This window comes from Atractosteus spatula, chromosome 5, assembly GCF_055471065.1.
Source record: "Atractosteus spatula isolate fAtrSpa1 chromosome 5, fAtrSpa1.hap1, whole genome shotgun sequence".
Taxonomy (NCBI): domain Eukaryota; kingdom Metazoa; phylum Chordata; class Actinopteri; order Semionotiformes; family Lepisosteidae; genus Atractosteus; species Atractosteus spatula.
Genome location: NC_142710.1, coordinates 62102994 through 62116876, shown reverse-complemented (window position 1 = coordinate 62116876; position 13883 = coordinate 62102994). Strand labels below are relative to the sequence as shown.

At 37.3% G+C, this 13883-nt stretch overlaps 1 protein-coding gene across 1 annotated transcript in view; it reads right to left on the bottom strand.

The window, feature by feature from the left end:
- Positions 1 to 13883, bottom strand: part of syn2b (synapsin IIb) — an 89372-nt gene that overhangs the window by 36896 nt on the left and 38593 nt on the right. The window contains exons 2-5 of the mRNA XM_088917617.1: positions 11811 to 11868; positions 5497 to 5588; positions 2311 to 2467; positions 40 to 129 (exon numbers count right to left, since the gene is read on the bottom strand). Coding sequence (XP_088773743.1) covers positions 40 to 129; positions 2311 to 2467; positions 5497 to 5588; positions 11811 to 11868 — 397 coding nt within the window. The remainder of the gene's footprint in view (positions 1 to 39; positions 130 to 2310; positions 2468 to 5496; positions 5589 to 11810; positions 11869 to 13883) is intronic.

Sequence of the window (13883 nt, the reverse complement as noted above, 5' to 3'; positions counted from 1 at the left end):
TGGGATAAAAAATAAAGCAAACAGTTGTGCAAGCCTTACCATTTCCTTATAGTTTGGGTAGAACGTCTGCTCTATGAGGGGAAATTTCTCAGGACCAAGACTCTTGCTGGCACTTATCAACTGGGAAAACTGAGAGGAAGAAAAGAAAAAAACAACTGTTTTCAAATCAGTTTACATCACACATAAGTTTGAACTTGTACTCTGCTTGTGTAAATATCACATAATGTGTACGGATACAATTACACGTCAATTACGCATTAAGTATTTAGAAAGGCACTCAGTAACTGGAGAGCACAAGTAGGGAAACTGCTGACAAAATGATACTGCTGCAGATTCAATTATTGCAAAGTTCTTACAAAGTAGTTTAATCATTTGATTTAAAATTTTATTTAGAAAAACAGACAATACCTATATTATATGTTTTTAGAAATTTGAAATATATGGTATGATATTTCAGGAGGCTAAAAAAAGCTCATTGTTACACATTCGTACTGAAGCAATTACCGCTAAGTCATAGAACACTGGGACCCAGCACTCAGCACAAAATTGCCAGTGCAATAGATAGATACCTTTTTGATCCCGTGAGGGAAATTGCAGTGCAACAGCAGCTTAGCACAGTCAACACAGCACAGTGTAACGAAATGATACAATTAGACAACAATACAACACAGTCAGTAGAGTCAGTGAGAAGTGCAGTAAAAGTAAAAAATGGATTATACAGAGTTGAAATATCTATTATGACCAATGGGGGGTGGGACGAGTGCCGTCGAGTTGGTGTCGACTCATGGCTACCCTGTGGACAGCTCCCCCGTCACTATCCATAGAGTTTTCATCGCACCATGCGGAAGTAGATCGCCAGGCCTTTTTTCTGCACAGATACTGCGAGTGTTGTTGCCGTTGTCACGGAAACGTGATCCTCCGCCACCAACACCGCCCCATACTGCTGCTGCCCAGTACGGGTTCTTAGAGAACCTTGTGCCCGACGTGGGACACAAACCCACTACCCTGAGATTAGGAGTCTCATGCTCTAACAACTGAGCTAGTCGGGGGTAATTATGAACACTACAGTTGACTAAATGTTGTTATAATAAGCTTCGAGACTTTGGATTCAAAATCTTTTGATCTTACAATGTAACTTTGTTGTATCTTACTTATCTGTATGTATTGTATTAAGAAATGGGGCACTGAATTCTCAGACTGAATATTTCTTTTATTCCATATAATAAGGACTGTATTGTTGGATTTATTTTAGAAAATGTCTCAGGATATGCCACTGGAGCAACTGCTATTGCCCTCAGAAAGGCTGCTAAAATGTGAGATTGGACCATGCACTGTATAATGAAAATTTATACCCAAGCCATTTGATTGTGTAGAAGTGGTTAGAAAAGAATGAGCTAATCCTTCCCCTTAGCTAACGTGATGTTTTGTGGTGCGTCTAAAACTTTTTCAGCCTTTAATTAAGTTTTGAAGATGTCCACTTTCCTTTACATTTCTGCTTTTTAAATCTTTTTAAAGTGGACTAGATTACTGCTCTAAGTCATTTTTTTTCTGGCCAGTATATCTTGCTGTGTGCTTGATAAAAACATACACAACAGTACCCCACTGAAGCAGCAGGGATAACGAACTGTTCTGGTTCCAAAAAAGACTTCATTAATATGTTATAGGACTAGTCAAGAAACTGTGAATGAAAAAACTTTAAAGATTTTGTCATTAAAGACAGTGTCACTAAAATGAGTTGATAAAAATATTTTAAAAGATGTAACTCCTTTTATGATCAAAAAGCTTGTTTATTTCATATTTGTTTTCCCAGCTGACTTCTTGGTCAATTGCTTTTACTGTGAATTCTGCAGAGATGTTGTATGCTGCACTATTTGAATAAAATGCACCACAGGCATTTTAGGAAGGAACTTAGAAGCATATTTAACAACACCATATCATAGTAACCCTTTGAAAATGAATGTGATGGACATGATAAATGCAGTAATAAATAGGCAATTTAGGAAACATTTTATCCCTTTAATAGTATTATGCTTTAATATAATAACGTGTCATGTGTTCAACAATAACATTGTTGTGTTATGCACTTAACATTCTTTAGGATATAGTAGATAAACATTTCTTGGATACTTCTTTTGTGGTGACAAGATACCACAAGTTTAATTGAGGAACTCAGAACTAACAATGATGCTACAGTGCCGATAATGTTTTGTTATTCTAGAAATATTATTTGTTATTGAGTAAAAATAATCTGATTTACTTTTTGGTGAGAGATCATACAATACCATTCCGAAATCCAAGAGCAAAACTTACTGTCCAGGGTTTGTCACAGAGGTTGTAAATAGATTCCATGGAGTTTATGCTGAGAACTCCTCCATAATGCAGACCGATAATCATGTTGCGAAAATCTTCGTTCTCTGCCATACTGAAGGCGTGTTGTCGGATCAAAACAAAGTCAGGCTTGAATGACCTGTAATGCAATGACAGTGATAAGTAACAGATCTTACTACTGTTCAGAAGACTGTGTTGTCTTAGTTTAATGCCTATGCACAGAAAAAAATAAGAAACTGATATTTTGTAACTTAGGCATGAATTATATTTCACTCTTATGAAAATAATAAATCCCAGAAGAGAGTTTAGACTTCTTAATACTTACTTAAGTATTAAGTACCATCTTAATACTTAGAGAGGAAGCCAATAGGTCCATCTACCTTGTTTGGTTGCTACTAGCAAATTGATCTAAGAATGAAAGAAGCCATAACCCTTTATGCTAATAAATGTAGTTTTCACTTTTGTTCTCTGGTTCCTTTAAAGGTTTAGGTGTAAGAAAATTAATTTCATAGCATCACCCAAGCATTTTCTTTGGAAGTTGCATTGCATTTACAAAACACATAAAAAGTTTTTCATTCCAGCTCAAAATCCGCTCCATCATTTTTGCCCAAACTTTATTTTTCATACAAATTGTGCCAATGGTAGAATACTGGCACTTTAGTTTCAATAATATTATTATTTTTGTAATATATATTGAAAAGTTCAAATCAGAAGAAAGTCTGTCTTTTCGCCAAGTCACCCATTTGTACTGTATGTGCACCACATTTCATTTCCCTACTGTGCACAGTCTGCATGATAAAATAGTTTGAATAGGCCAACTAACTTTGTAAGCGTCTTGTACTTTACCGAAATGTGGTTAATGATATTCTGAACCAGGGGTCGGCAAACTACGGCCCGCGGAACTTTTCTGGGTGGCCAGCAGCTCACTACTGTTTGAATCTCGAGGGTTACTTTTGGCATCACATTTTGAAAATCTTCCGCCGGTGGCCTCTACTTGTTAGCTCTGCTGCGCTCTCTCAGCACTAACGATCAATTGCAGAACAACACCTATTGCACGATGCATTTTACTTTTAGCCTATCAGACTAACTTTATCCTAGGTTACATACGGCTGTGCTACAACTGATTCTTACCGTAAATACATTTGGATTTTTGTTGCCTACTGTGATTGGCTCAGTCACGCAAATAACGTCTAGCGTATGCTATCTTTTTTGAAAGCAGGTAATGATTTCAAACGGTTCTGAAAGTTACAACTGACAGGTTATTCCTGCAATGTCGAAAAAAAAAGAAAGATCGATGCAGAGAGTCGAAAATCCAAAGACAAACGGTCAGAAGAGTACGTTTGTGTCCCTTGGAAAGAAAAGGTAATGTGTCTTATCTGTCGGGAAACAACAGAAAATTGCATTACGAGACAAAACATCAGGCTAGGTCCATGAGATGGACGGAGGGAAAAATTAGAACAATTGAAGAAAATGTTGCGGCTACCTGGGCTAGTTATCGAGTATCACAGCTTCTAACAGCAGCTGGCAAACCCTTCATGGACGATGAGTTTATTAAGCAGTGTACGCAAGAGGTCACGGAGGAGATGTGCCCGGAGAAACGCGACCTATTCCAGGATTTCACTCAGAAGGCCAGTACATTTTTTTAGAGGCCCTTGCTCTAAAAAGTTTGTCGACCCCTGTTCTAAAAGAAAAATAATTAAATAAATAATTAAGAAGCCTGTTTTGACTGTAAATAGATATGAATCCTTAATAAACTCACTAAAAGCTGTGAATTCCCCACAGAAACCATGACATCCGCCAGAGCTTTTATGTTTAATTAGACGTAACCCTGGGAGATTAGAGAGAATCACACTTCTTTCCCCAGCAATATTCAATCTATTGCCTTTGTACCAAGGGAGGAAAAGCTGTAGCTGGCCAGAAACTCCAGTGCAGTGTAGTGTGAAAGTATAGGATTGGGAATTAACTCCAGATCTAACTTGAAACAGCTGTCATGCGTGTGCAGTAACTACATTCTAACATATTTTAGTTCAGTTATGCTCTGTGACAGACTACCGAAGACTACTTCTGTTTTCCTCATTCATGGATATTCTTTCACCAAGTCTCAAACATCCTGAGTATTTTGTAAGGTTTAATTTAACTTTGCTATTGACTGGCTGTGATCTTGTATTATCTCCATATTTTGCTGCACTGAAATGTTTCAGAATGTACTGCAGCAGTATCATAGGAAGGAGGTCTGTGCCACTGTGGGTAAAAAGTAAACTGAAACAAAACAAAGTACTTTCTGATAAATGACATAATACTCCATCTATAGCACATAACATCTGTCATAATCAGTTAAGAAAGAGTAGATTGGGTCTCACATCCCACTTTCTGAGCAGGTTATCTCTCTTTATGGGGTAATTAGTGACCTACCGCAGGGATATGTACTAGGATCACTGCTGTTATACATTATTTACTCTACAGAATATCAATGATCTAGATAATGGCATAGTTAGTAAACTGGTCAAGCTTTCTGATTATACCATATTAAGAGGATTACCTAATACTTTAGAAGCAGCAAATTCAATTCAATTCAATTTTTTTATATAGCACTTTTCACAACAAGGTTGCCCCAAGGCGCTTAACAATGCAAGTAACCATACATTTTGTGAATAAAGAACAGGAGATTGAACATTGAAAAAGATTTAAATACAATTCTAGACTGGGGAAACACACATGGCAGTTGACTTCTAATGTAGACCAGTGCAGGGTTTTGCATGCAGGTAGCAATAGCAAACTAGAAATACAAAAATTGGAGATGAAACCAATGACCAATTACTTACCAGTGGAGACAAAGCCAATTACTTATAAAGTAATTGACATTTTATATATTCTAGACAATGTGGGAAAGCGATTAAAAATGCAAACAGAATGTTAGGATATTGTTAAAAGTGTTGAATTTAAGTCAAGTGAGGTTTGGTCACTTATCTTATAATACAAATTGTAATACTGTATAATGAATGCATAAATTAAGGCACTAACATTATATACAAGTACATTTGTTTTTCCGCGAAACAAATGAAAGGAAACAGAATTTAATTGCTTTGGTTTTATCACTTATTCAGGCTGATTTCAAGGCTGGAAAATCTCTCAAACTACCAAGTCCTGAATGGTGCTCTTCAGACCTACCTGACCACCTTTGTACCACTTCGAAAGACTTGCATGTCTACATTGCAGGTACCATCAGCATGAGACACAAGGTTGATCTCGGAGAACTCCGCCTAAAAGTGAAATTCACAGAAGAAGAAAAAGGTAATTTAGTTCCCAAATTCACAGTTTCAAAACAAACGTGAGGACTGTGGGCGTTTTATAGTATGAAAGCCTGCATAAATCCTTTTATATTCCTTGTTTTGCATCCTGTTAGGTGAGTCATCTGCTTTTAGTTCCACACCAACCTGTTTCCTAAGGGAGGGGAGAAACAAACCACAATATATACTGATTGAAAAAAGAAACACAACATTTTCTGGAATGAGAGTACTATAGTTATAGCTTATGTACTTTCACAAAAAGTTGTCAATTTGTTTTAAGCCCTCTGACCAGCAATACAGCTTGTGCAGTGAGGCATCGCAACTTGCCAATCACATGAAAGCTCCTTAGGTGCACTTTTACCCAACGAGGTCCAGGTAGAACAATGCCTGATCAGGTCACCTTTAAAAAGGCCTTAATTCAAAGCCTACTGTAGGTCACTGCAAGAAAGAGGCCTCAAGCAAAGGAGAGGGCCATTGGCGTGCTGCAGGCAGGCATGTCATGTGCCAGCGGTGCCAGACACTATGGAGTAAGCTGCTCCACTTTGTCCGGACTGCAGAGAAGGCTTCAGCAGACCGGCAGGACAGATGACCGTCCAAGATCCAGTCGTTCTCGAGTGACCACACCAGGGTAGGACCGACACATCAGACTGGTTTTCAGATCTGCCACCCGTACTGCTGCTGAAACTGCCGGCAGACACAATGCCCTCATCAGTGATGGGACAGTGAGGCTCCATGCTGTTGGCCTTAGAGCAAGGCGACCTGTCAGAGGCCCTCTGCTCACACCTCCTAGACATCACACCCGACTGGCTTGGGCCAGAAAGAGGTTGTGATGGACTCGTCAGCAGTGGCATTAGGTCCTCTTCACAGATGAGTCACTCTGTAGCCTGTTCCACGCAGGCGGGAGGGCCAGAGTACGAAGGAGGAGGTGTTGCGTTTCTTTTTTCCATCAGTATAGAAGACTGCAAAGATGAATACAGTACATGTGCAGTTGTGGAAACTGCTTTTTCTACTCGTGTAGTCACCTCAGAGTGAATAAGGTCTGTCCATTCAGGAATTCTAATAAGATTAAGTTTTCTTTATACATATTGTTCCATTACTTTTCATGTAACATGGTAGATTCAAACTGACTCATTTTTTTCCACAGTAATGAATATGGAAAGCAAATTGTATGCACTGCTTGATCAGCAGGGATTAAATTTCTTTTTGAAAGAAAACAAAAAAAAATTCTGGGCAGGAAATCAAACAATTAAAGATCGTGTTCAAAAAACTGGCCACATTCTCTCTAAAAACACTACCAATGGCAACAAACACAAAAGAATCTTAAAAATCAAAACAACCGGAAAAGACAAAAATTTAATTAGTTATGTAATATAATACCTTTAACTGAATACAGGATATTAATGACACAAGTGTTTCATTTAGTGTTCTGAATGCCAAAAACGTGCATTTTAAATTGGATTTTTTTTTTAAAATGTAGAAAAAAATGCTTATATTTTTAAACTAAAAAAATTAATTGCTTTCCTTTTAAGTCTTGAACTCTAGTACAACTATTTGCACTGACATATGCACAAAATTTGCACATTTGCATATTTTATTATATTCAGGTGATAAAACACAGAAGCTACAGTAACAGAAATGTTGAATCAATAAGGGTACTGAAATAATGTGGGACATACATGGTAATACAAACCCACAGCTCCCTATTTAAAAAAAAAAGGATATGCCGTTGTGTTTAGGCAACATATTATAACTTCTTATTTAAAGAAGCAGGCTTCAGTAGTGATGGTGTTATCAATTTACTTCTTTACTTTTTACTCTCTTCCTGCTGTCCTAAAAAAAAAATTTAAATAAAACAAAGTAGCCGATGAAGGGTTAAAAGCAGAACTGTATTACAAAACACTTGTGAAATTAAAATAAAATAATTCCACTTTAACAGCGTCTTGTGTGATTTAAATGACTGCAATGTTGTCATAAGGAAGTCTGAGGAGACTTTTGATGGAGGAACCATTCATAAAATAGGAAACATCTGGCTCCTTCCCCGTGTTTTCTCTGAAGTACACCGTAGCCATGACACATATGTTAGCTGAACGTCTGTGCGCACAAGAGCACATTCCTAATTTCAGTAGATTTTGCCACTGGGGGTGTCATTTTTTATTATGTAAAAGAAAGTCAGTTATTTCTCTGGAGGCAGACGTGGCTCTGAATGGAGGAAAAATACCAGCACTAATACTGTGCAGAGGCATCCTCAAGTGGCAAAATCAGTCAATAGTTGTGTGTGTTCGTGTAGGCCCTGGCTTCTTATTATTGTCGTTAATGAAACCAGATCCAGAGTAGGAGCAGACACACCGTTCTGGGAGCACTTGACATGTGCCGTAATTAAACACAGAAGCACCCTGCCGTGTGAAGAGTTAGAAGCAGTTACGTGGAGGCTGAAAGCTATTGCAAATTAAGGCTGGATCTTTTGAGAGGCCACGTTGTTCCAAGCATGTGGAAGCATGTGATGTGATGCTGTGTAAGCAAATTAGAAATCTGAAAATCTGGTTCCACTTTGAGGAACATTACAGAGTGATGTCTAATAGATCCCTAACCACTGGTCTGTATTAGCAGGCACCAGGAGGATATTTACTACTGTGTTTAAATACCATCTACATTTGAAGGGAATGAGAGGAAAATAAAAACAAGGCTTAGATGTACAGTAGTGTCCTTTGTCTTTTGCCTTTTTTCACTGTTCCAGTTATTTCCCGTAACAGTGAGACTTCAATGACTTCATATTATACTTTCACTGGTTTTATGTCAAGGGTACCTTATTGATAAATGATCATTTCATTGAAAAGGTAAAAGGAATTTGCCTTTAAATTGGGAATCCTTTCCACTGAGTTTGAGAGAGCCGCCACTATACGGTATATGTACAAAAGCAAAATTAGAACCAGGAAGACGATGCTAATTTCTCCGGATGGTAATGTAATGAGAATTACAGTTTGTTTAAAATGTAAAAATAAAAATTAAAATAAAAAAAAATCCTTTTTACTTAATCTGTTAGGCGCTCACCAGTTTGGACCTATAGTACGGATGTTGCTGGTTTGAATTTGGGATCACAATCAGGTATCTTTGACTGGAACAGCACATGTGGTACAACGTGATGGCTTGGGTGCTGCCAGAGCTGGCATATACAGTAGATGAATTCAGGTAGGTCAGGGTATCCTCATAGGGTTTGCCTTAAAGTTACAGACTTTTTGGCCTTCTGGGCAGCAGTGAGCATGAAGTGCCATTCGTGAGGCCATCATCTGTCCTTGTTTTAAATCCCTTAGCTGTATCCTTGCTGCTGTGAACCCCATGTTGTGGATAAGAAGCTGATTATCTTGCAGAGGTGTTTTAAATCCCTTAGCTGTATCCTTGCTGCTGTGAACCCCACGTTGTGGATAAGAAGCTGATTATCTTGCAGAGGTGCATTTGGGAGAGAGTGTGAACATTATCTTCATCTGTCCTCTGCTCATATGGGGGATGTAGGAGCAACTTGATTTGATTAAGAACAGCTGTTTGCAAATATGGGGATTCGCAAAGAAAAAGAAAAGCATTGAAAGTTATAGTTAAATAGGAAAAAAACAATTTTAATGATAGAAGAGAACCCTGTAACCTCCTGAATGTCACAACCTATGGTGAAACCAGTGGTTAGCTGGTCTAGACTGGACTGTTCATAATGCGAGCAGTTGTATTTTTTTCCATTACTGTGTAAATACCAAGTTCTACATTTGGAAATGCCATGCAAACAAACCCGTGAATACCACTAGCATTAATATTGTATGGTGTTATTGTGTCAAGATGAGTTGTTCAATTTAACAATAAGGCATTTCTGTGAGGATGTTTTCCCACAGGATGAGAAATCAAATTAAAAAAAAAAGTACTGTAATAGCCTGTAACTGGAAGTTGTATTTGCGGCTTCTCTGTCATCTACAGTATTTGTTTCAAAATGTTTTAACCCCCCTAATGGCCTGTAACTAAAAGTTGATTTAGAAAAATAAATGAAACAGATATACATCAATATTTTAGCACTGATTAATTAAATTATGATAGAAATGAATGACAAGAAGTACTGAATATATAAATAATGCAGCTGTAAAAAATACTTTACTATACTTTTGAAAGTACAATGTTAAAACATCACCAGTGGTCTGATGAAATGCAAATTGCTCTCACCAGGTGAGGCTCATGTTGAAAAAGAACATCATCTTTTTTAGGAAGAATAGAGATGGACCTGTTCTGCTTAAGGGTTTTTCTGTATTTTCTGGTCCTGATGTCCTAGTTAGAGTTGAAGACTGATGGATTCCAAAGTTTACCCAGATTTTAGCCACACTGTGGTCGTGGCTTCTTTCAAGGAGGTCAGGCTTGGACATCAGCAAGACAGTCGCCCAAATCACACTGCTTCTACTGTTAAATGTCTAAGGGAGCATCCAATCAAGGTTCTTGACTGGCCATTGTAATCTCCCAGTGTCAGTCCTTTGCGAACCTTTGCGATATGAACTAAAGAAATCATTTCACAAACACAAGCCTTATAATCTGAAGGATGTGAAGAAGTACTACATGGAGGAACTTCCCTACTGAGAAGTTTTAAACACCTTTTTAGGTTGCAGGGATGTAAATAATTTTCAACATTGCATATTAAGCAAAATAGGCAATATTTTCGTCAGATTTTTGTTGTAATATCCCATTTCATTCCTTAATGTTCTTCATGTTGCTTTTTCATACAATAGATACTGAATGTCTATTGGCATTTTTTTCAAACGAACTTTCAATTACATTGTATCACGGGCATGATTAAAATTGTATTAGCTGTGTACTGCAGGCAAACAATTGTGATGCACAACTGTTTGCAGAACATAGTTGTAAATAGTTTTTTACTCATTTGTGTTAAGCATAGAAATGTTGTGTATGAAGTTTGGCACCTAAAATGAAATTATATTCATCACACCTGTAGGTTTTCAACACAAAAAAATCTTTTCTCCCATGACTAACCAGGTAATTGCATTAGTAAAAACAAACTGATAGCCTCATTGTGAAAATATATGTTGTTGGCAGCTGTCATGGAAAACAGAACAATTTTGCAAAAGGCAAGGAGGAACTAATTAAATAGCTAACAGGCTGATACACTGTGTTCACTCAAAATAAGATCAAAGAATGGTGTCTTTACTGGCAAACAACTTTGTCTTACCTCTAGGTAAAAAAAGCCATAAACAGGAAACAACCACTAAACAGACTTAGTAACCAACTTTCTTTTAACACATGATCTATGTCCATCTGAACACTTTGCTTTATTACTAACATAATGTCAGGCATACATTTAACTGTTCGGAAATGTAGAAAAATGTATGTTTAACATTTTGTTAGAAAAATATAACAAAAATGCCAATTACTCTTAAATACAATGAAAGCAAGATAAAATGGTTGTCAGAAACCTTTTTTTTTCTCAACAAGCACATCGCATGTACTTTAGCATATTTACATAAGATAATAAGGATGTTTTACATCTGTTAAATGCCAAACAGCTTTTAATGCTATACTGAGAAATAAGAAAAGCCTCCATTACTCCGTGCTCTAATGTTTAGGACTTCAGAATTAAACCATTCTAAAGCCATTGTTCCTCTGCTGTGTTAGGAATCAAGTTCATAGTAGAGCCTAGTGGTTGTAGATTGTCCTGGTTTCTATTCCATGTTTCACAGACTCAGGGTAGGTGACTTTACCATGCTTGTCCATTTTTGATTACACTCAGCATTGCTGGTGCTCTTTATACACCTTGTTAAACTGGAGCAAACAGGGTCTAGAACCTTGCTCTAGGGTACAACAATAGTGTCAGCAGGGGATATTTGAAGCTACAATGACCCTGGCTGACTAATTCTTATGTTTGCCCTATGCACTATGCTCTTCCCTTCTACCCAGCCTGCAGCTCCTCTCCTCTGTGTGCACACATCACTCTGCAGTTTTCTTAGCCCGCGAGTTGCTTGCTGTTTCCCAGATTCTCTTGGTTGTATTGCCCAGCGCATGGGTTCATATTATATTTCGGAGCTATTGCTTCAGTCCACCGTAAGCAGTGTCCATGACAGCAATAGGTTAAACTTGGATACTTAGATGGCGATTTATATGCATATGGATAATTAATATTATAAATTAATATTGTAGGATTGACTAATTTGAAGAACTTACCTGTTCCACTTTGATGTCATACTCCCCTTGGACTTTCTTTCCACGGAAATGTTTGGCCCTAGTGGACAAGAAAGGGTCAAAATGTTAATGATCTGTACTCAAAAGAAATAAATCAGTTTATGCATTAAAAAATGCATTAAAAATAGGTTTCTCATGCAAAGTCATCTATCCACCCATGTCTTAACCACTTTATCTGAAAATCCATCTGGAAAAATGACCAAAACATGCTTCCTAAAACTAAAATGATCTGACCCATGGTTTTGTTTTTCTATACTGCTAGATGCAGTTATGTTAATATTTGTAAATTGTCAGCACTATGTCCGGAATTACATTTTGTAATGTAAGTGTATACAGTACATTGTGTATATAAGGGTCAATAATAAAGTGAAAAATGTCCACTTTGCAAATAGACCCCAGCCATTACACATGGGTATATCAGAAACCGATGACAAGTTACAATTATGGTAAAACAGCTAGGCCAGTTTTCTTTTTTGTAACTGAACATCTACTTTTCCTCTCAATTCCAACCCTTAAACTGGTTGTAACTTTATCTCTTAGCCTGAACCCAACCCTAATTGTAATTTTCTACTTACTTGTACCGAGGTACATAATACAGATTCCTATGCTTGCAATGTCACTTCATGTTTGCATAAAATGCTGTTTATGTCATAAGAAATAAAACATTTAGAATGTGTTTTTAGGATAAAGTGATTTAAATTTACTTATGTTTACCTTTTTAAGTAGGCCCTTCCAGTTAATGACTCCACAACATAAGCAATAAGCCTTAGTCAGATTGCCTGGCTATTATAAATGATGATTTTGTGTTTCTTAAAATAAACACTCCATTAATTTGTCTGTATAGCTTGGGGTTGCTCAAGACAACATTAATGGAAAAAAACACATTAACAACATTTCATGTATTTTCTTTTTGCTACGAGGAATTGCTGAAACATGCTGCTAAATCACACAAAGTTGGCAGATCTGGTTTTTCCTCAATTATAAAACAAATGACTTCATCTTTGAAAATAAACATTGGTTGAAAAAGAGTGATGTCAGCTGGTGGCTGACAAAAGTCATTAGCTTTGAAGAGCTTGAACTCTAAACAAGTCCTGAATGCTGTGGGGTTAGAAGAAAATTCCTATACTTCATCTCACAAAAGCTTCTCTTAATCTCCTTTCCCTAGCAAGGCTAAGAAAGGTGAGAAAATATCAAATGTAATAAACACGTGCAAATTTGAATAGTCCGATTTTTTGTATTCTGCGTAATTTTACTTTATTTCAGTATGGTGAGAGGAAGTGACAGGTGGTCTGAGCTTTACCTGCATGCTACTGAATGTGAAGTGACAATATAATCTACTGTAAACTATGATTAAAAAAGTTACGGTAGTTGAAAATGGTTCAGATACAGTAAGTTAAAAAGTTAAGAGAAATTGGAGATTAGGCAGAAGCAGTGCTCAGGTAAGGCAGAGAGATCCAGTTTCCACAGTTGAATTGAATTCTAAGGTTTGTCTCATTGGTCTGGATGTGGTGAACCAGATAGTATTAAGTTGCCTTCTCTAGAATGCAAAATGCATTTCTGGAGGAGGTGAAATTGTAATCTCCCACTTTCTCTCTCCTAAATAAATTCTCATTGGCATATAAAAAGACGTACAAATTACCCACATCTCTTTGCATCTTTTTTAGTACCCCTCCTGCACCCTTGAAGCTGCCTCCCTGGTTCTTTCCTTATAAATGAGGGGGGGGGGGTTGACAGTGCTGACCTTCAGCACTGAACTAAAGCATTCCTTAACCGGACTCCACAAGCAATTAGAAAACTGTAAAGTGAATTGTGAATAGCAATGAGTTAATAGTATCAATTAATGTATTGTACTGTAACTTTGGAGTGTTGGTAGAGTGGAGAAGGGAGCAGCTAAAGAAAGTTACAATGCTATCCCTATTTAATCTTTAACAGGTGTGTGGTAGTCACCAGAGAAGAGTAAGTTATGCGATACAGTATAGCATTTGCTAACACCCCAATGAGGCTGAAGAATTCAAGATGGCCACCCCCCCTTTCCTGGTGGGGAGTTAAGGGGAA